Source organism: Zootoca vivipara, chromosome 7, assembly GCF_965207765.1.
Source record: "Zootoca vivipara chromosome 7, rZooViv2.hap1.1, whole genome shotgun sequence".
NCBI lineage: Eukaryota > Metazoa > Chordata > Lepidosauria > Squamata > Lacertidae > Zootoca > Zootoca vivipara.
In genome coordinates, this window is record NC_142590.1 from 83088982 (window position 1) to 83112467 (window position 23486).

The 23486-nt window shown below is 42.3% G+C and overlaps 1 protein-coding gene across 9 annotated transcripts in view; it reads left to right on the plus strand.

Moving 5' to 3' along the window:
* Positions 1 to 23486, plus strand: part of GNAS (GNAS complex locus) — a 193460-nt gene that overhangs the window by 137997 nt on the left and 31977 nt on the right. For all 9 annotated transcript variants that reach the window (XM_035123345.3, XM_035123346.3, XM_035123349.3 and 6 more), the window contains one exon: positions 17425 to 17522. In XM_035123345.3, coding sequence (XP_034979236.1) covers positions 17425 to 17522 — 98 coding nt within the window. The remainder of the gene's footprint in view (positions 1 to 17424; positions 17523 to 23486) is intronic.

Below are 23486 nucleotides of genomic sequence, written 5' to 3' on the forward strand. Positions count from 1 at the left end.
TCTATAGCGATGAGGATAACAGAGAGATGCCACCAGGCAGAGTGAAGTCTTGCACCTTCACATGCGATCTATAATATATGTGTGGGATGCACCTCCTTTGTGGGTTGAGGGGGAGATCAAACTAGTACTGCTCTGAGTATGAAAATGTTCTTTTTTTGTTGCCTTACTGATTGGCAGATAGCTACGCATTTTGCTGTTTGAGGGAATGATTTCCCCTGACTTCTTCATCCCCCGCCCCCGGTTCCTTGCACCTTCAGAGGTAGGGCCAAAAAGTGGCCTGCTTGTGAAACTACTTCCCCAGGAAGACCTGTCTGACTGCTGTTCTGTTGTTCTTTCGAAGTTGGGGGAAACTTTTATTCCCTTAGGGCCCAGGCCTTTTAAAATTGTCTTTTAAACGAGTATTCTGTTCTGTTTGCCTTTAAGCTTATATTTTAATTCAAATGTGTATGTACTCCACATACTGTCTTTTGATGAAGGACGGGTATAAATTCCCTAAAATTAATTGTGTTTTTAATTGGAGTCCATCATTGGCTAGATTTTTCTCTTACACACTTTTTATTTAAATCTTCTGACCTAGTCTTCATAATGTGACATTCAAATTTTGTGGTTTCGCTATTCTCCAGTCCCTGTGCCAGTTCTAACCAACCTTCCTTAACTTTTTATCAGCCTTTTAAAATGTAATTTTATGGTATTTTATGGTATTTCAGAAAGGTGACAGAAATATTAGTTACGTCCTGAACTTGAGCCATTGCTTGTGATAAGTTCCAGGTCAGACTTCATTTTACCCAACAATTTCATCCTTTTTATGAGGTGAGCCCATTTCGTAAGGTTCAATTTCTTTTTGTTTAATGCTCATGTAGAGGGCTGGACTAGTGTGTACCCTGTACCAACTTTCTGGCTGGGAGAGGAGTACAGTATTCTCTCCTAGATCTGCCTGCTCCAGAGTCTCAACTAATTTACAACAACAACAAAGGAGGTATTAGATTCTCCTGCTGAAAAAAGTAGGCTTTAAATTTGCTTAACTTTGACTGATACATGCTCACAATATTTTGTCAACTATTGACTTGTTTTGATTGATAGTCTTTTGAATTAACTTATAACCTGAAGCTGGTAGCAAAGAACATTGGCTTAGCTACATACGTATAAGAATCTAGCCAATGACCCTCACATTTTATAAAATAGATTTGGTTCAGCCTACATTGTTTATAAGACACACACATACACAGCTGAGAGACTTCAAGCAGGGAAGGCTGTCTTGTTTTTGTGCGCAGGGATGAAATAAGGAAGGGCCTGTTAGAAATCTTGAAAGTCTGCATAACAGTGTTGCTTTTTTATGCAGTGGTAGGTTGGCTGGCTCACTCACTGAACACACTTCCTGTTTCTAAAAAAAGCCTCTCATTTAGCTGCTAAATAAATATGACAGCACCTGCAGAACTGGATGTATAGCCTCACCTTTTGTGTTGAATCATTCAAACGGTTTGGCTAGTAATGGCAGTTTCCAGTTGAAATGAAGGCTGGGGCACAAGTAGCACAGCACAGTTCCTCATTTGCTTCCTATAAGTAGCCATGCTGGACATAACTAAGGCTGTTGGCAATGAGCATATAAAAATTTCAGATCGTTGGCAGGGCAGTCTCTACTTCACAACCTTAAAAGCAGTCAAGAAGAAATAGGCACACGGCAGGATCTTCATTATCAGAATACACTGTTTGGCTGTTTTGTAAAATATATGCCCATTTTTAATTACCATGGTTAGGAGGAAAGGGAAATTTTCACATCATTGGGTTTTCTCTGCTTTGTTTAGATGTGATAGCTCAGTCAGTACAGCATGAGACTCTTAATCTCTGGGTTGTAGGTTTGAGTCCCACATTGGACAAAAGATTTCTGTACTGCAGGGGGTTGGACTAGATCAGTGGTGCCCTCCAGCTGTTTTGGGACTACAATTCCCATCATCCCTGACCACTGATCATGTTAGCTAGGGATGATGGGAGTTGTAGTCAAAAAACAGTTGGGGGGCCAGGTTTGGCCACCTCTGGACTAGATCAGTGTTTCTCAACCGCTGTTCCGCGGCACACTAGTGTGCCGCGAGACGCTGGCTGGTATGCCGCGATGTGCGGCGACGAGAAGGGCGATTTGCATTGTCACGTGCCTGGCGGCCGCCAATAAACTCCACTGACCCGTCGGAAAGGAAGCCGGCTGGGTCACAACGCGGGGCGAGCGCAGCTCTCAACAGCCACCACCACGGGAGGGTGGTTTTAGACATACTTAAAGAAGCTGGCTGGATGAGCTCAACCTGAAACTTGCTGAGCAAAGGATTGTGCTGGCAGAGAAATCAGCGGCTTGTGAAGCCTTATTACAGGAGATTGCAACCAACACAGCAATTGGCAAGTGTTTCTTACAGTCATGATTATATAGTCGATATAGGGCGGCACAGAGTTAATTTTTTTAACTTTTTTAATGGTGGTGTGCCTTGTGATTTTTTTCATGGAACAAGTGTGCCTTGGCCCAAAAAAGGTTGAGAAACACTGGACTAGATGATCCTCGGCCTCGGGGGGTCCCTTCCAACTCTACAATTCTGTGATTCTATAACCCTTTAGTGCAGTGTTAGAAACTGGGATAGAAAAGCTAGGAGCCAAATGGCTTCTGGGACCTGGGTTGTTGGCGCCAAAACAGAATGTTTAGTCTTTATGGGTTGGGGAGGTTGGCAACACTTTTTATTTATTAGTTTGATAAGCATGAATTAATACACAATTATTGTAAGCAACACATTCTTAATATAGATTTTTAACAGAAATTGTTAATGCATGTTTAATCTGGTGTTTACAATAAAAATCCAGATACTATACTTCAGTTTTCAAAACTACTCTTTATTGTTAAACTCCTTAACAAATTGTCTATTCTTATCATATACCGTATTTTTCACTCCACAAGACACACTTTTTTCCTCCCAAAAAGGAAGGGGAAAAAGTCTGTGCATCTTATGGGGTGAATGCGAGAGCCAGAGCCGTGCGCAGCAGGAAACCGGCTCTCAGTCTGCTTCCGTGACAGCGAGCAAGGTGAGAGGAGAGACGGAAGGGAACCCCTTCCGCCCCTCCTCCCAGCTTCCTTCCATCCTTCTTTCTCCCCCTTTCTCTTTCTTTCTCTCTCACCCCTTCCATCCGTCTGTCCTTCCTTCCTTCTCCCTCTTCCCTCCCTCCCTCCCTTTCTTTCTCTCTCTCACCCCTTCCTTCCCTCTTTCCTTCCCCCCCTCTCTCTTTCTCTTTCTTTCACCCCTTCCTTCCTTGTCTCTCTTTCTTTCTTTCTCTCTCTCTCACCCCTTCCTTCCTTCCTTCCTTCCCTCCCTTCCTCTTCCAACTTGAATAAAATATGGGGGGCAGGTAAGCCTCACCTCACATACCGTATCAGCCTTTCTCAACTTGTGGGTCCCCAGATGTTGTTGAACTACAACTCCCATCGCCCCTAGCTAGCAAGGCCAGAGCTCAGGGATGATGGGAGTTGTAGTCCAACAACATCTGGGGACCCACAGGTTGAGAATCACTGCAATTGATCTCAAGACAAAGTGAATGCACACTATATGAATGACAATGCCCATCAACATAGGGGGGAACAACTTCCTAAAATATTTAATGGGGGCGGGGCGCAAAGGCACCTAGGCCTCTAGGAGTTGGCTACTATGCCTAGGACAATTCAAGAAAGCAATTTTTTTTCTTGTTTTCTTATCTAAAAACTAGGCGCATCCTATGTTCGGGTGCGTCTTATGGAGCGGAAAAATACAGTACTTGGCGTTTTCAAAACTAGTCTTTACTGTTTAACTTCTTAACATATACTTGGAGGCTTCAAACACATCCATTTCAGTATACCTTGAGTGTCAGCCAGGTGCAAAAAAATGGCACCCAGACATTTGGAGGTGCTCGCAAATGGAGAATCTTTAGGCGCAAAATGCGCCTGGCACCCTGGTATTTTCAAACCCTGCTTTAGTGCTGTTTCACAGCTAAAACAAAGCCTAAGTTCACATAACTGCACTTGCACCCCTTTGCATTTCTTGCCTCTCCCTTTTTCAACCCCCACCCCCATTTTTCTGTTGAAATATAACCGGGGGGGTGGCAGTAAAAGGAAGGTCCTTGAAGCAGGAACCTGTTGTCATAATCTGTTTTAGAATCATAGAACTTTAGAGTTTGAAGGTACCTTGAGGATCAGGAATATGCAGGAATATGCAGCTGTCCCATACAGGGATTGAACCTGCAACCTTGGCATTATCAGCAACATTCTCTAGCCAACTGAGTATGTGCACTGTAAATTAGTGAGTCATCTACTTGGATGGCATAGTATATAAATCACTTTAGAACACAGTATCTGCCATTTTGACTAGCAAACCTCTCTGGTGGTCTCACCTTTGGGTCTGTATGCTGCAGAGCTGTTTCAGACTGGTAGCAGGGTTGTACCCTGTGTTTGGGAGCACGGAGAACTTTAAGGAAAAACTACTTACAGACAAAATGAAGGATAGGACTTAGCAGCATAAAAACTCAGATTTCCTAATGTTCAAGGTGCTTCCTTGACTGTCACTAGGGAGTTGGAACAGAGCTGGTTACTGGCCGGCTACACTTTGCTCTTAAGGGCTAGATGAAATAAATGTGGAAATGGGTCTGAATTGGGGGGGGGGGGTGTCAAAGTGTAGAAGCATCCCTTACCAAGTTGCAGTTCTGTTTTTCTTGTACGACACCCTGACCGGAGTGTAGGCAGGGTAGAGTTGTAAGGCTCTGTCTCAGCTGCCACACTTTTAACATCACCATTTCAGCTGCAGTAACTGAAGCCTCTGTAGTCGCCACCACAGGGAAACCAGTTTCTTAGGATGTGACTGTAGAGAACACAAAGCATCTTAGGTGTAGCTTAAATATTTTGGATGCTTTGGGGAAAGGTAGTAAAGCACTTGTGTGAAGGCAAACATTTGAAGTTATACAGTTAAAGTACAGTACAAGGATTAACTTGCCATATGCATGTGACTGCAAAATAGGTGCTAGCCACCTATAAAGGTAAAGGGACCCCTGACCATTAGGTCCAGTCGCGAACGACTCTGGGGTTGCGGCGCTCATCTCGCTTTATTGGCCGAGGGAGCCGGCATACAGCTTCCGGGTCATGTGGCCAGCATGACTAAGCCACTTCTGGCAAAACCAGAGCAGCGCACGGAAATGCCGTTTACCTTCCCGCCGGAGCGGTACCTATTTATCTACTTGCACTTTGACGTGCTTTTGAACTGCTAGGTTGGCAGGAGCAGGGACCAAGCAACAGAAGCTCACCCTGTCGCGGGGATTCGAACCGCCAACCTTCTGATCGGCAAGCCCTAAGCTCTGTGGTTTAATCCACAGCGCCACCCACATCCCACCTATAGATGTGGGGAAATGCATACAGTGTACGGTATGTAGCCTGGGGTAGTTTCATGCCTCAGAAAACTGAGCTGCAGACTTCCCATGTGCTGTGACCAGTCTGAACTCTGTAAACAAGGGCAGGGAAGCAGTATATTGGGAGCTAAGCAACTGCCATAAACTTCAAAAGAAATATATTAATTCTCTTTGGATCGTTGTTATCATTAGGAAATAGAAAGTTATGGTTATAATTGTTCCTTCGTTTTCTCTGCTCGTTGAACCAGTGAGGGTAAAACATTCATCAAGTTGCAGGAAGCACAAGAGAGCATGCCTTTTCCCAGCTCCTTGCTTCTGTGTATCGTTTTCTCTCTCCCCCTTCGATTCCTACCGTCCAGTTTGCACATGCACTTTGTCCTCTTTATACAAACTGTTCTTTGAGCAATGCATGCTTAGAATAGCGCTCTAGAAACAAATGTGAGTAGGCGAGTTTGGATAAAACCTTCAGGATTTTTTTTAAAAAATGAAAATAACACAAGTTGAACCCTTTGATTTTCATCCATCTCAGCTTCAGCTGTCCTATTAATAGTATTTTACATCTATTTTACAGCTAAATATTACTGTTGCTTACAACGTTCTATCTGTGAGTTGGTTTCCCTGCAGAACTCCTTCTTTTCACCCCATCCAAGATTTCCCATGTACCTTTTTCCTATTTGCAAGTAAATTCAGTTTTAATGGCTTTGATCTGATCTCATACGAGTATGTGTTCAGTATTATAATGTTCAATATATATTTGGTAGTTCTGTGTGTGTAACAATATGAACGACCACATTACTCAGTAGAATAATGTATTACTTGTTCCATGTGCTGCGACAGGCCAGACTTACGCCAGTTAGCATTAGTAGCCACCTAAGATGCAATCCCTTTTGACCTCTGAGGAGAAAGCTGTGCACCATATAGGTTTGGGCCTTTTTTAAAAATTAAGTTTTATTATGCTTTATTGTTAATGCCTTTAAAAAAGCATTTAAAAAATATTGAGCTGTATGAAGGATTTTTATCCAAACATTTCAGAAATTTGTATGGACATTTTAAAGAAAGGCTCTCCTGAAGTGAACATTTCTGGCACACTTAGTCTGGCACATACAAAATTAATGATTTATGTGGTATATGGAATTTATTTATGATTAATTGATCCACAGTACGTTTCATATACTGATTGGTTTTCCCTGTATGCTCCCTGTAATGGATATGGTAGGTCTGAAAATAGATAACTAATATTGATGCATATTAAAATACAGTAGTTTTAATATATAATTGATTAGAATATTGAGAATACAGTCGTACCTTGGATCTCAAACACCTTTGTCAACATGAAGCTACTCTTAATTTTGCCGTCTGCGAACTATTACAAAAACATTTTATAATGTTAAAATGGTGGGGAACCCTTTAGCCTGTCCCAGAATCCCCCATGTGCAGTGCTGGCTATGTGCCAGTTACTACAGGTAGCATTATCTATTTCTAGGTATGTTCATTTCCTTTATGATAGTGTCAGGCTTGTTTAGTGTGAGCTTCAATTAAAATGCAACACCACAGAGGGCTGAAGATTTGTCCTTATACAAATGAACAATGAGGCCAAAGCTTGTTATAGTGCAAGTATGTGCACATAACGATTAGCATCTGTCTGGCTTTTTCAAAAAGAAATAATAGGTTATTTTGCATCCAGGCAGCTTTTTGAAGTTATTCCTGCTGTGTTAATAAACCTTTGGGACAACGGGAAAGCTTATAGGTTTTTGACAATGGAGTGTCTGATCATGTGTGACTACTAGACACTGCATTGTTACTTCCTATGAATTCTCCAGTTGTGTCGGTTCTTGAGAGTAAATGGATACTTTTAATTTCTTGGGCAACAGCAGTTTATCTTCCTGGGTTGACACATTTAGCTAGTTCATTCCTGTGAGAAATCATCCCAGGAAAACTGCAGCCTTTCAAATCATTGTCTCCTCCGATAGCAGAAAATCTCTTTCCTCCTCCTTTTCACTGTAATGGGACAGAGAGGATGTAATATTCAGCATAGCCTGCTAGCAAGTGTGCAGTGTTCCAATATAGCTCCCACAGTGACATTCTAAAGAGTTGCAATACAGTACCTTAAGCATCGGGACACAGGTGGTGCTGTGGGTTAAAGCACAGAGCCTAGAGCTTGCTGATCAGAAGGTCGGCGGTTCAAATCCCTGCAACGGGGTGAGCTCCCATTGCTCGGTCCCAGCTCCTGCCAACCTAGCAGGTCGAAAGCACGTCAAAGCACAAGTAGATAAACAGGTACCACTGCGGTGGGAAGGTAAACAGCGTTTTCATGTGCTGCTCTAGTTTGCCAGAAGCAGCTTTGTCATGCTGGAAGCTGTACGCCAGCTCCCTCAGCCAATAATGTGAGATGAGTGCCACAACCCCAGAGTCGGTCACAACTGGACCTAATGGTCAGGGGTCCCTTTACCTTTACCTTGACCATAAGCATCATTGAACTGGCAGGAAAAATTATAGGGTGAGCCAAGAGCATTGTTTCAAGATGATCTTGCAGCATCAGTTTGCCTTGGTATGAACAAAATCTTCTTCCTTAAGGTCTTGCTGTGGTGCCACTGTGGCCTCAGCAGGTATGTTCTCCCCAGCTATAAGTGGAATGCAATAGTGCTGCTGAGCTTACAGGAAAGTAAACACAGCGAGGCAACAACTTATAAAGCATGGTTGTAAGGGACTTCGCAGCCTAGGTTTTAAGGGTTATTTTTATTTCTAAAAACTAAACAAGAAAGTAGCGGGGGGGGGGCGGAGAGAGTGATGCATATCCATATATATGTATTGCTCTCTTTTTTTTCCAGTGAAGAGCCTGACTTTCTTTGACCTTTAATCATAAGGTTTACTAGGCAATGACCTATTTAAAACATCTGTTATGAAACATGTAGTTTCATGGGGCACTGAACTTTGTACTAACGAAATTGAATCTCGTTTTAACTGCAGTATTGTGTAACTCATGCACACACCTTTCAGTAGTGTTTGTGTGTCTGTGTGTTTTAAGCAGCCTTGGCTTCCTTAAGCTGTAATTGGTAAACAGCAAACTCAAATGACAACTCTTGACTTGTGCTTTTATTTTAGAGTGCTGTGCATCCACTCATAAGGAGCTTTCTAGGTGGTACAATATGGGCATACTGCAGCATGCATACCTTCCCTGAAGTTGGCTAGTGCTTCTGTTGTAAGACCACTGCATTTTTCCAACCCTGAAATAGCAATTTTATCATTTAGGAAATGCAGATACATTGCTTCATAACTTTCTTTCGAAGAAGGCTAGTGACTCAGGGTTGACTGGGTTGGCAACCCCTGTTTTAAAGTCTGCAGCTTTTGGAAACAATAAAAAGTAATAAAAGTAATTTAAAAAAACAGTATTTTAGACAACAGGTTCCCCCCCCGCTTCCCTACAGATGGGTATCCAGGTCCCCCTCAATTATTTTTAAAAGCTATTCTAATGCAGACTAACTTTGTTTTGTTTATTAGGAAACATTTGTTATCTTTCTACTTATGAGAATTTCCCAACAAGCCAATGAGTAAGCAAGAATTGGAGAATATTTGTGATTATTTATGAAGCTAATGGCAGGCACCTAGAAAACCTGCCCTCCCCTGGAAATCACAATATACAAAGATGACAGGGTGTTCTATACAGGAAAATAGTTATTGATTTGTGTAGTTCTGGTGAAAGCAGGTATATTTGCCACACTTGCAGGTGAAGTATGAGGTATGGTTAAATGAATGTTCCCTTTCTCCCTCCTCCCTAGAAAGAGAAAATGGAAAGTCCTTAAAGAACTGAGCTGGTTGTCTCTAAGCCACTGGACCCAATTCAAGATTTCAGTACTAACATACAAAGCTATAAACAGCATGGGCCTGCGTACTTGACAGATCTTCTCCCACTGAGATCAGCTGGGGAGGCCTTGTTTGTGGTGCCGCCATTGGAGGTGGTTCATGCCTTAAATAATGCAGGACCTTACATCGAAAATGCAGTCTCACACACAGAGGGGCACAAAGAGGTTTCTTTGAAACACACAAAGCAGAGTGATGGGGGGTTTCCAATCTGTCATTAGTACTGTTATAGCCATTATTCAGTAAGGTCAAGCTTGTAAATAGCTGCTCACTTGGCTGCTTGTGGTAAAAAATCCAGGTGGCCAGATGGATAAGGGTTTGTAAAGTGGAGGAAGTGTGCAATGGACAACAGTGGTATGTGGGGGCAACTAGACTAGTGTGTGCCTGTGACACATGTGCAGCCATATTCCAGGCAATGGCAGTGGATGCATTTGTAGGGAAATTTGCAAGTATCTTTATCAGCCTTATTTATTTGACTAGGAGAGTTTCAGTGTTGTCTAATTCTAAGGTGGCCTAATTTAAGTCTCAGGAGTTGGTGATTTCATCCCCCCCCCCCGAAATTCCCAAGCTCATTAAAAGGGAAGAAGAGCATAGCACAAGTTCATTTCTAAGTTTTGGTGTGCCCTCCAGCTGTCGTATCAAGGCGCATCTCCAGCTATCCAGACAGAACCCAATAGGCTGTATATTTGGAGTCGTTGTGCACGATCTTCCTCTGTAAAAGAAAGTTTCATGACTCATGTTTCAAGGCCCCCACCTACTGTTGTCAATAGAACTGACCTTTAGCCCATTGTGCCAGATGGTGGGGACATGGGAGGAGCCTTCTATGTTGTGGCACTCCAGAAGTGGAACTTCTTGACCTGGGAGAATCCATCTAGCTTTTTTATTGCTTTTCACCACCAGCTGAAAATCTACCTTTAGCCCAATTTTTGCTTCATCTCCTGTCTCTGGGGTGTGGCTTTTCAGGTGCAGAGGTAGGATGGCATAAATATTGTTGTCTAAGTGGCTCGGGGTATTGTATTGTTACAGCATAATGAGCAGTGGGGAAGAGATTTCTGCAAGGTCCTACAGTATCTACTCGGATGTTATGCACACCTCTCTTTTTTTGCCAAATTACCATTTGTTTTGCCAAATTACATCACAAAAATTAGGGTGCACATTAACATTCAAAGGTGCATTACATTTGAGTAAATACTTGAATTCACTGTGTTGATGAGAGGAAAGTCCGCTGTCCAGCGAGTTAAAACGGCTCTTAATATTGCGCCAGTGCGTCAGTGGCAGACTGAGCACACCATCCTCCCCTAGCCCCCTTGAGGTCTCCTTTGCTCTGAGCAGCTGTTGTGTGACTGAGCCCCTGAGGGTGAGGGAGGCTGGCTGGCAAGCAGCCACAGGCGGAGTCACCCTCCCCATCTGTGGGGGGGGGCATGGCCACCATGGAGAAACTGGTGAAGGCCTTTTGAATCCCTCCGCTCTTCCCAGCAGCAACTGGGCTCCGCTGTTTTGGCGGCGGCGGCGGCGGCAACATCCGTTTCACAGACCTTGAGCTGTGAAGGGAGGCTGGAGCGGTTGACGGGCATGGAATGAAAGCCGCTGCAGGGCCAGTGCTGGGGAGGTTCTCCGGTGGGAGCGGTGAAAGCCGAAGCGTGCTTTACTTTACATTCTAGTAAGTAGAGTATACTGAAATGTGCACTTTTTTGTCAAATTACTTTGCAAAAATTAGGATGCGCATTAGATTTGATGGCGCATTAGACTCGAGTAAATGCAATATAACATGTTCCTAGTTAGTTCATAGCTAGACTAGTTGCCTTACAAGGTCCCTTTCAACTCATGCGGTGATCTGTTCAATAAAAGGACATTAAGGTTGGTTTTTGGTGGAGAACAGTGCATAACGGAGAGAAATTATTGTGCCTCCGTTTAAAAGTGGTTGTAAACACAGCGCTCTGATATGGCGACCTTTTGGATCAGTATTTTTTCACATTGATAAGATCCTGGTCTTGCATTGTGGACAGAGCTGCACAGTTTTTCATGGGTAGCAGAAGGATATTTTTAGAGTCCTTCTATTAAAAGGTTCTAATATATAGTTGCAGGAATAACCTGCATTGCTGCTGTTACATCATGTGCTCTATTAGAATGTGCCAGTGGATGAACTGATGTTATGACAACAAGAAACCAACATACAAGGGCTAGTCTGGCTTCTTTCTAGGTAACAAGCCTAGTACAAAGAATGGCATGGATGGCTTTTTAACCCATCCACTGTTATAGAGCAAAATTAATGAAATGGGACAGGATCAGAGCCATGTAGAATTGCTTGATCAGAGCCTTATTTATTTTTTCATTGCCCATCTGTTGCATGTAGTGATTTAGGCCAGGAATATCAAATACGTACGTGTGTGTGTGTGTGCACGCTCGTTCGTTCGTTCATTTGTGTTCCTTTATGGCCTCCTTTACATACATGGAGAATTTGTAGTGCTACAACACAATCCTGGATTTGCCTGAAATCAGGGTAGGGGAGCAAAAGTGAAGTCAGAGGTCTGAGTAAAGTTGTTTTATGATAAAAGTGCTATGGGAGGGTTCTACATCTCCCTCATGTTACGCAGCTGAGAAATGGAAGAGGGAGAAGTTTGAGTACAGCAAGAACGGATGTAGATTGAAATGGGGGAGATGGTAAGGGCACCCATGCCGCTAAAGGTTTGCAGGAAGTGGGAGTGGGGGACAAAGTTGTCCCATTTGAAGTGACTTTGGGCTTGATAACGCTGTCCAACATTATGTTGACTTGCTGTGCTAGGGCCAATATGCCTACCTCTTCATGTGGGCTTCTTTGCACCCTCTGCTGGTCATATTTATTTGTTTTCTTTTCTTTGATCTGCAAAGCTTGTAGAATGGGACAGCAGCCAGTACTGATAGCAGAGCCATTTCTTGAGTTCGCGGAAGCTCTTACAGAAGCTGGGTTTAAGAAGCATGCTCTCCTCCTACATCACATTGCTTATTGAACACCAGCAGGGTATGAGGCAGTGTGCAGTATATAGAAATAATGTGCTTGGTGTTTCCATACCAACTGTAGTAAATCTCTACAAAGATAAATGTAATACTTTGGGCCAGCCAGCTCACACAGAGATCTGTGGGCAGGAATACACTTCTGGGTAGCAGTAGCAGCTACTGACTCTTCACCATTTCTACCACCAGCTGGAGAGCCCCATTACCAGCCCTCTTGAACACCTCCTCCAACATTGCTCGAACCTCACTCTCCCAGGCCTGTCTGACTTCAGCAGACTGGGCAAACAAGGAAGTTTCTGTGACTTACTCCTCCTTTCTTATCTGCTGAAGAACCCAGGCACGGATGAGGACAGTGAACAACTGAGAAGGCCGGAACAGGCTCTGGAGCTAGTTATATCAGTTGCTGCTTCTGCAGCCTCTCAAAGGCCTTTGTATATTATGCAGGGGCTTGTTCATAAGCCCCCTGTGTTAACTAACCCTTGGTCAAACTAAAATCCAGAAATTGCTGGCTTTGGGTAGTGAGCTAGCTGCTTAGCTTTGTAAAATCCCTATTTTGTGTTAGTCCAAGTGACTTCATTTTTCTTGGCGGTTGACTTGAGAAGTATTGTCAGTGTCTCAAATGCAAGTCTTTTCCTCTGATTTCCTTATGAAGCCTTTATTGTTACCAGTAGTAACTCGGAAATCTGAAATGCTGCATTTTCTTTTCCTTTGCAACGTTGCACCGGTTCTTTTTAGCAATAAAGCAAATGTAAAAAGTGGGAAGGCTGACGATGATCAGTTAGTGCCATTCTCCTGCTTAATCCTCTCTTCTGCTCATATGTGTTGTGGCTGCAGGAAGAGTAGAGGTGCTGCAAGTCAAGTTCAAGGTGTTAGTAATAACATATAATGCTCTAGACAGCTGAGGACCCCCTTATCCCTTATATACCGGTATCCAGTAGATCACTGCACTCTATGAGGGACCTTCTCCTGCAAGTTCCAAAGATCTTAGAAGCTCACTGCAGTAACTGAGAGCAGTGCTCTTAGTGTGGCTGCCCACGTTCTGTAGAATAGCATTCCTATCAAGATATAGCAGGCACCCACTATTTTTACTTTCCAGAAACAATTGAAGACATTTTTATTGCAACAGCCTTTCCCACTCTTTGCCATGATTTTCACAGAATCATAGAATTGTAGGGTTAGAAGGGATCCAAGGGTCATCTAGTCCAACCCCCCGCAATGCAGAAATATCAGCCAAAGCATCATTTTTTCAGGGGGGTTTTCAGTTTTATTTTAAAAGATTTTGGGGGGCAGTTTTGTGTCTTGTTTTTATCACACAGAATGCAATTAATAAATGGATTATAATAATGTAAAGCCACAACTTTGTAGAGGGCAGGGGACAATTCAAACCATGTGTTTAAATTAGTTTGGAAGTGGAGTGTGATCTCGGTGAAACATTCCCTGCTAAAACTACAATTAACTTTGCTCATTTCTCAGTCATTTGCTGATAGCCCACTAATCTAAAAGTTATTATTGATTGTGGGTCCTGATTTTGCTTTCTGAGTTAAGAAGTTCAAGCAGTGTGGACTTGGATTCTTTTTCCATCCCACGTGGAAAGATAATAACCCTATTAAAAAGATAGTGTAAGTAGGGTATAGTTCAGGTTAGTTATAAGGTAACATCAAGCAAAGTCAAGTTCTCATGGATCAAACATTTTGCTGTGAACCTCAAACTTACAGCTCTCATTCTCAGTCGGTTAAATGAACAATTCCCCAGTAGAGTGTACCGGTCCAACTAAAACTGTTGCTACAGTGCATGGGATTTCCTAGTCCTCCTCCTTATTCCTTCCCTTTCTTTTCTTTGACACATGTGGGTAGAAACAGCTCAAGGTAGAACATTGCAGTACTTTCCCATGCCATGCATAATTTTATGAGCTTCTACCATATCACCTCTTACTCGCCTTTTCTCTAAAGTAGAAAGTCCCAAACACTGCAAACTTTCTCCATAGGGGTCTTGTGTCTTCCACTCAGTCATTTTGGTTGCCGTTTTCTGAGCCTTCTCCATCTCTAATGAGGCAACCAGAACTGTGCACAGTATTCCAAATGTGATTGCCGTGTAAATTTATATAATGGCATTATGATACCTGCAGTATTTTCAATTCCTTTCCTAATGATCCCTATTATGGAATTTGTATATTTCACAGCTGAGTCAACAGCTTTATCAAACTATTTTCTTTGACCCCCCAGGTCTCATTCTTGGTCCATCACCCATCATCCAGGCCCCATAAGTGTATATATATGTAAAATGAAGAATTTTTTGCCCCAACGTGCATCAATTTCTTACATTGAATTGCATTTTTCATTTTATTGCCCTTTCACTCCTCTTGGAGTGGTCCTCTTGGAGCTCTTCTCATAGAATCAGAGTTGGAAGTGACCACAAGGGCCATCCAGTCCAACCCCCTGCCAAGCAGGAAACACCATCAAAGCATTCCTTTAAGCTTCCGCTTAAAGACCTCCAAAGGAGGAAACTCCACCACACTCCTTGGCAGCAAGTTCCACTGTCGAACAGCTCTTACTCTCAGTCCTTTAGTTTTAATAACCCTGAACTATTTAGTATCACCAGCAAATATGTCCACCTCATTGCTTGTAACTCTAATATAAATAAATAAATAAATTTATTATTTATACCCCACCCATCTGACTGGGTTTTTCCAGCCACTCTGGGCAGCTGCCAACTGAATATTAAAAACACAGCAGCATAAAACATTTAAAGCTTCCCTAAATAGGGCTGCCTTCAGATGTATTTTAAAAGTAAGATAGTTGCTTATTGCCTTGACATCTGATGGGAGGGCGTTCCACAGGGCAGGTGCCACTACCAAGAAGGCCCTCTGCCTGGTTCTTATGAGCAAGTTAAAAAGCATAGGTCCCAATACCGATCCTTGGGGGACTCCACCATTTGGGGAAATGTACATTTATTCCCACTCTTTGTTTCTGCAACTTCAACATTTTGTGATCCACAAGACCTCTTCACTTACTCAGGAGATTTTCATGAGATACTTTGACTAAAGCTTTTTGAAAGTTCAACTGCACGTTCAAGTAGGCAGATATAATACTAAAGAGAGGTTAAAGATCAGCAAAAGTATGTTTTCGCTGGTCCATCCAGAGAATATAACAAATTCTAAATAGAGGACTGCTGCTGTTGCAGAGATAAAAAGTTCAGTTCCTCAAATCCTTTGCTAAGTTGGTTATGGGCTGTTAGATGTTCTAAACATCATGCAACTCTGCTGTGTTTTTCTTCAATTCATTTCCAGAGATCTCTCTTGTATTTGGAACCTGAAAATCCAGTACATCTGTATTCACCAACTCAAATGGATTCCAAAACAAGTCAACACAAGTGATTCGTACTAAGCTCTTTAGAAATCTCTTAAGTAGTTTGACAGTTTCCAAAATACTTTTTGTGTAAGATCTCCCAAGGTCTCTCCTTTGTGTAGTTCTCCCAAGTGATTGGTCAAGCCCAGTTATTTAATGTTCTGTTCTATATTTGGACAATGTATAACGCATAAATACTGAAAAGATTAGCTACTCATTAACTTTCGGTAAGCTCAAAATTATATTTGGTCCTGAGACAAAAGTTGGTTCTTAACTTCATTTGAACACATAACAAAAGTTTATCTGAATAAGGAGAAGAAAGAGCTAGTCAGACTTAGCTCGCTCAATCATGCAGAGTTACAGCACAATGCAAAACCTGAACCTAAAAGAAAATTCTTTAGAATGTTAACATTGACATTTTAAAAGGTGGAAAAGGTATATCCGATGCATTCTAATAATTTTTTTTGGGGGGGGGGATTTGTGACATCAGCCTTTTTGCACATGAGTCTGATGTAGCTACCCAAACCTCAGCATCAGAGAATGTTCTGTACATTCTGAAGATGAACTGAAAATGCTCAGAAGACATTTTTCTGATTAAAATTTCTCTCACTTTCTCTCCTACACACACACACACACAGCCACTTTGCAAGATTTTTTATAAATGGTTCTCCACCTTTTGGGGGGGGGTAGGGTGCAAAATGGTGAACAGGCTTCTGTTGCCACTTGCAGTATCAGCAAAAAACCACAAATCCTTGCAGGGAGAAAGGGGAAGAAAGAAGCACTGTTAATGCTAATGATGAGCACACTCCCAAGAGACAGTTGGAAAATTTCTTCTCTCCCTCCCCAATTTTCCTGCCCCCAAATAGGATGGAGAATGTCGAAAGGCCATTGATGCACAGTTCTAGGTCTTACAACATTCTGTGACACTGAAGAGAATGAGGCATACTGTGATCATTTGGGACTGAGCTCTGTCCGCTACTCTGAATGAGTGGCACTTCTGTGACATATTTATCCCTGTGACCTCCAGCAACATTGCAATATCCCAGCTACAGTGGTACCTTGGTTTTCAAACAGAATGCATTCCGGAAGTCCGTTCGACTTCCGAAATGTTCAGAAACCAAGGCACGGCTTCCAATTGGCTGCAGGACACTCCTGCAGCCAATTGGAAGCTGCGCCGGACGTTCGGCTGCCGAGGCAAAGTTCGCAAACTGGAACACCTACTACTTCTGGGTTTGCAACTTTTGAGTTCCAAGTTGTTCATGAAGTAAGCTGCTCGAAAAACCAAGGTACAGGTATGACTTATATATATCAGTTTATACACAAGTCAAGTGCACCATTCTTTCGTGGGTTTTTTAAAAAAATGAAATTCTTCTATTGGGTTTCAATACAGCAAATTATTTGAATAAGGACAGAAAGGCTTTCCTTAAAGCAAGTTATAACCATTCTTAGAGAAAAATTATTTCTGCATCTTTTATAAAAATGTTAGCAACTACGCAAAGTAGTCTATACTTTACATAAGCATTCAGCATACTAGATTAAGCACACTTCTACATTGGCAGAAATACGAATGTTCATCTTTGCTTTCCGAGACATTTGAATGTATTTTAATCCTTTTTTTAATGTGTAGCAGGCTCTGTGTGCTGAACCTAATTAAGTGAAGATCCAGCATATTCGTTAATGCAGCAGCATGTTTGTAGTCAGAAAGCTTCTTAGGACTTCTGCTGTTTTATTTGGTTGCTTGTTCATTAAGTAAAAAAAGCATGTTGCCTTTTTTTGTTTGCCTCTTTGGGGGACCTTGTCCCTGCTGACTTGTTGCTCCCTTTTTGTTTGCTTCCAGGAGTTCTATGAACATACAAAAACACTTTGGCAAGATGAAGGTGTGAAAGCCTGCTACGAGAGATCTAATGAATATCAGTTGATCGATTGTGCACAGTAGTAAGTACAACTTCTCTTACAATTTTATTGCAATCTCTTGTAGAAGAAAAGGAAACGTTTCTTGTTTTTAATCATCTGTTTAAAGTATAAGCATAACTTCATTGTGAATTGATGGAGATTATTTGGGGAAAAAATAAAAATCTGGGCTCGGACTTCTGTGATGGTGGTGGTGATGATGATGATGAATAAAGCAGCTCAGGGAGCAAACACATCCACTTTTTTCTTTAAGCATTCTAAGACAGGTAAAAACATCTAAAACAATTAACTGTTGAGAACATTATTTTATTCAGTGATCTCAGGGTTGCCAAGAACAGTAAACTTCAGGCAAATGTCACATAGTGGGCTTGATAAATAGCCTGCTTTCCCCTTCTGTCCTGTAACATTCTGTTTACGGTACTTATTTGGATACTGGTGTGTAGTACGTCCTTGAAGAGAACACCAGCAATATTGCATGTGGAAAAGCTGTATTTGGAAATGGATTTATTTTGTCTTAGCCTGTAAGAAGTTTAAAAAGAGTTCCTTTTACGTTATCAGTCAGTTTATAGACAGCTGCTGCTGCAAACTAATTTTTTTGAGACACTTCTTAGGCCATTCAGAGCTCCTTAAATATGGAGCTCCTTAAATATTGGATAATGCTTGCCCATAGTACCAAGTACAAGAAAGTGGTGCAGAAACTAGTTTCTAAAGCAAATTGTAGTCTTTGCAGGAAGGTGTTTTTTACCTTTTCCTTTTATTTTTCTTGGAAACAAGATGCATGGGACTAAGGGTGATCTTCTTGTGAGTTGGTTGTGGATCAGAATAGGACTGCTTGCTGGATTTTAAATGTTTAAAGTAGAACATGCCTTCCGTTCAAAGTTTATATTTAAAAATTCCCTGCTAGGGCAAAAAAAAAAATTAGTTACTTTTCCCGCTGGTATCATGAGAACCTGAAGCCTAAGGAAGCTTGCAGAAAAAGCGTTTCCTTGACCCCTCCTCCCTCTTCTCTACAACTCCCCTAAAAAATCTAGAAGATAGCTCAAAATTGGGCAGAGGCACTTTGTGCAAGCAGAGTAGGTTCCCACTCCTCCGGCAGACCCCTGTGCCCCATTCTGTGCTGTCAAGGATAGTTTTTGGACTCTGGAGAAGCTTTTCAGGTCATGTGGAGGATTGCATGAGGGAGGGAACCGGAAATTCCTATCCATTAGTTTTCTTCTTCGCCCAGTTCTTAGAATCCAAGGCTCTCCGTTTGTTAATGGCACTAGATGGTTATTGGCATTTTGATTGGTTTGGTTTGGATGGTTGTTTTATTTTATAGGTATTAGTTAATTTATAATTGCCTTGGTGGTGTTTTTAGCAGTTGTATGGGTTGCTGTAATTTGGCACGTCTATGTTTTAAATGCATTATACATTTTTTTATTTAATTTGTATGTTGCCCAGAGACTTTAAAAAAAAACATTGGTAAGAAATGTAATCTATATCCAGTGTAATTTCATTTCATTTTAATTGAAACGGGTTAGTTTTAACTTGCAAAGTATCATATATTTGGCTAGGCTAGACTGGGAGAAACCATAGTTCAGTGGTAGAACCCATGCTTGCATGCAGAAGGTCTCTTGTTCAGTCCTTCCAAATAAAAAGATGTGAGAGTGGGTGATATGAAAGGCCTCTGCTTGAGAGCCATCACCAGCCTGCGAGGAGAGCATTGGGTTAGATAAATAAGTAGCCTGACCTGCTTTAGGCTGTTTCCTATGTTCCACATACTGTACAGTGGTACCTCTTGTTGCAAACGGGATCCGTTCTGGAGGCCTATTTGCAACATGAAAAGGCTGCATCCTGAAGCGCCGCATCTGCGCACGCACGTGACGCAATGTGGTGCTTCTGCGCATGCGCAAAGTGCAATTTAGTGCTTCTGCACATGTGCACCGAACCCGGAAGTAACCAGTTCTGGGACTTCCGGGTTTGGCGCGTTCATAACCTGAAAAGACGCAACCCGCAGCAGACATATCATGAGGTATGACTGTACACTACTTTGGTAGTTTTCTATTACAGATCTGTATTCTTGCAGGACACCCTATGATACACAGATCCCTTTCCCAGAGCTCTTATTTGTTTCAGGGTTTTGAGAATGTTAGAAACAGCAGAAGTCCTTCCAAGCAGTGGAAAATACATTTGCTGTTTCTTAACTCTATACTCCAGCACAAAGCGAGAGAGGACCTCACTTTTCTCATAAGGCTTCTGCATGTTTCATAGGGCCCAAGCAGCAGAAGGGGTTGATGGCTGTTGCTAAAGGCCAGTGTTTGTGAGCCACTGCCCTTTTAAAAAATATTTTGTTGCCATAATGGTAGAGAAAAAAATGGTTAGCAGTGCATTAAAAAAATCAGAGTTTCACTCTACAGTGATACCTCTCGTTAGTAACTTAATTTGTTCCGGAGGTCCATTCTTAAGCTGAAATCGTTCTTTTCCTGAGGGCCTTTCACTAATGGGGCCTCCCGCTGCGCACATACCTCTGGCGCACGATTTCCGTTCGCACCCTGGAGCAAAGTTTGCAACCAGGAGCAGCTACTTCCGGGTTAGCAGAGTTCATAACCAGAAGCATTCGTAACCAGAGGTACCACTGTACTTTTGCAAATTGTGGCACTGGGGAATAATACGGAATGCTACTTGGCAGAAGTTACTACTGCTTGACTCAGTGAGCTTTTGGTTCGAGGTGCATCCTCTGGTCTTGGGTATTCCAGATCTTGTTGCACTGGAAAGTGTGCTTGTGTGATATGTTTGCAGGGGCATAGCTACAAGCTAGAGAATTTGTTCAGGTGATGGTTCTTGTGTGTTGTGTGGGCCACCTGCCATCTCCAGGTGTTTGTTTTTTCAAACGACTCCGGAGCGCCTCTACCAGTCATTCGATAATATTGGGCTACATTGCCAAATAGTCTGACTCAAGCAGCTTCTTATGGACCTAGGTCACAAATATGGTTGACATGCTGCATGTTTGGGGAGGTCAATTAGATCCTCTTGTTTGCCTTTCAGAGCCAACCCATTATAAAAGTAGAGCTCCTGCATACAGGGATGAATGAATACCAAGCAGCAGTTGCTGTGCAGTGATAACCTGATCTTTGCATTCCCTGCTCTTGGCAGTGGAGTTTTTGTTGCTCTCATTTGCACTCCTTTGGCCTGCCAAGATGACAGACCTAGTCCCTGACCCACCATGACCTGTCATAACCCTTGTTCTTTCAGAGACTTTAAAAAGTGCATTAGACCTTGAGCCTCTGCATAAATAAGATGGGGAGTTGGGATTCACTTCCACCTCATCTTTCGATGTGCCCTGGTAGCATGCACCTAGATTAACTTGGGAATGTGGCCAGATGATAATTGTATGTTTGGATTCTAAACTAATAGACCCAAGTTCCACAGGAGAACTTGAAATCCTTTGCATGTTTAACTTACAACCAAATCTGTAGTGATAGTGTTGATGTCGTGAGGTCAATGTAATGCTTCAATCAGGAATTCTAGCAAAGTATGTTGGAATACACATGACTACTCTTTTTCTTCTTTGGTGATCACTCGCATAGCACAGGGTTGTAGGTGTGACTTTGCTTGAATTCCTGAGTAAGTCGCTGCATTGATCCCGCAGCAAAGTCAGTAATATCATGTCCTCAGATGATTTTGATAGCATTTTACACGGAGATAAATTAACAAAGTGTTATATCTAAGAAGCTGGCTAATGAGCACACTCAAACAAGTCTATGTAAGTGAGAAGAAGAACAATTTTATTAGTCAATAAATCATTGAGTCTAAAGTAAAGAATTGAAAAAAATGTGTTCTTTCTAACATAAGTATCTGAATTTCACCCACCTCTCACTGTATGTAAGCATGAAGAGTTGTAACTCCTCCATAACCTATTGTATTGAGTATTGGGAACAGGTACCTGATTTCACATGTAGCCAAGAACCATAACTTTGACCATACCTTAGTCACGTGACTGCTTGGTCCTAAACATGTTTAACACTTTAGGAGGTCTTCCACATGGCAATTTACTGTCACTCTTCTCTCAGCAATGCACACACAGAGAGAGGCAAAAATAACTTTTTTTTTAACCTTTGACTTTTTGAAATCCCTTTTTTCATGCAGAGGTAGGAAGTCCCAAGATTTAAAGTCTCAGTCTAATTTTAATTAAAGCCCTCACTTTGCCATAATGTACACTTTCAAATCTGCTACTGTGCAGAATAACCCTTGTTCATTTTTGGAAGCTGAGCTGACTGCTTGCATTCAGCTTTCCTGTGTTTCCGGCTAACTCATGCAGAAGTGTGCAGCTTAGAGGGAGGGGGAAATGGGCAATTTTCCTTCCCTTTAACTGGCTTACCAAACTGGTTACTTTCACTTTGGCTTTTAGAAGATGTGTGATCTTGACTTGATTCCTCGGCACAGTTGACTAGGAGGGCTCTGGGAGTAGGGCGGGAAGCCACAGCACTACTTGTCTTTTAAATATCCTTTTAGGGAAGCATAAAGAAGAAAAATCTTCTTAGAAGAAAAAAAAGCTTTTTAATGTTATTGACACTACCCAGTGTTACAACCTCTCACAACACCAGAATCAGAATAATGCACTTCTTTATATAAGTTGTAACATTATCCATATCCAGTCTAAAGTGGCATAAAACTGGTTTTGTATTCTCTGGGGAGCCGTCCATATAAAAGGGGACTGAGATTGAGGGCCTCATATAAAAGGAGGGGAGATAAGGGGAAAGACTACATCTGCTGATAACATGTTCTAATGTAATAAACACATGACAGTTCAATAACAGAGTCCTGTGGTGTCCAAGCATAATGCTGAAATGTGCATATCCTGGCCTTTTGAGACTGTGAGACCTGGCAAAGGATCCCCATTCTCAAACCTCAAGAACACAACAAAACACTTAATCACTGAAAGCTAGTGTTTTATTCCAATGGTGTTCCATGGCTGATTTAGTTCGTTTCCCCTTGTCTCTCAAATGTTCCTACGTTAACACATTCAAAAACTAGTTTCTTCCCTGTCCAATAAGACAGCTCCCCCTTTGGGGGGAGGCTGCATTGCGGGAGGCGTTCCAGGACCTCGCAGTGACCCAGTAGTGGATGGAGGAATGCTGCCTATGTCATTAGGATGCCCAGTCGCATCATGCCCTCCAGCTGACCAATCAGGTTAGCCATGGTGCGTGGCCACTTGCCGTTTAAACCACGGCACGGGTGGCCTCCATTCGTTTCCTTCGGCAGATCTCCCAGCCCACTCACCCTCTTTCTTGCATTGCTTGACGATGGCCTTGCTATCACTAATGTCAGTCGCCTGGTTGTTGGGGCTGAGTAGGAATTTTGGGGGTGGGACTTGGCAATTTGGCACCAGCCATTTGGTTTTCACCTACCTAGTAGTAGTAATAATAATAATAATAATAATAATAATAATAATAATAATAATAATTTATTTATTTATACCCCGCCCTCCCCAGTGAGAGCCAGGCTCAGGGAAGCTGACATCAATAAAATTACAATAAAACATAAAAGAAAGAAAAACAATTGATTAAAATGCAGATTGAAATACAATTTAGATTTTAAAATTGTTTTAAAATGAAGCCTCATTTTAAAATGGCCCAAATCAAAACCCAAAGGGCAGGCGGAACAGCTCCGTCTTGCAGGCCCTGTGAGAGAGCATTCCAATAGGGTAAGCCTTGTAAGGCAGTGGAAGACAGGAGTGCCTGGCGTGCTCTGGTCCATGGGGTCACGAAGAGTCGGACACGACTAAACAACAACAAAAAATCCTTGTTATGGGAGGGGAGGTTGTTGCCTCCGCCTGCCCCTCCACGCTAAGGGTATCCCGTTAAAGGGATCCGGGGGTGTGGTCCCTGTCCGAAGCCTGGGCATGGGCTGGGAGCATGTCACGACCCCATCGGTGACCCTGGGGGAGCTCTTAATTGATGTATTTCAAAGCCCCCCCCCCATCGGTGGTTGACCCTTTCAAGACTTCCT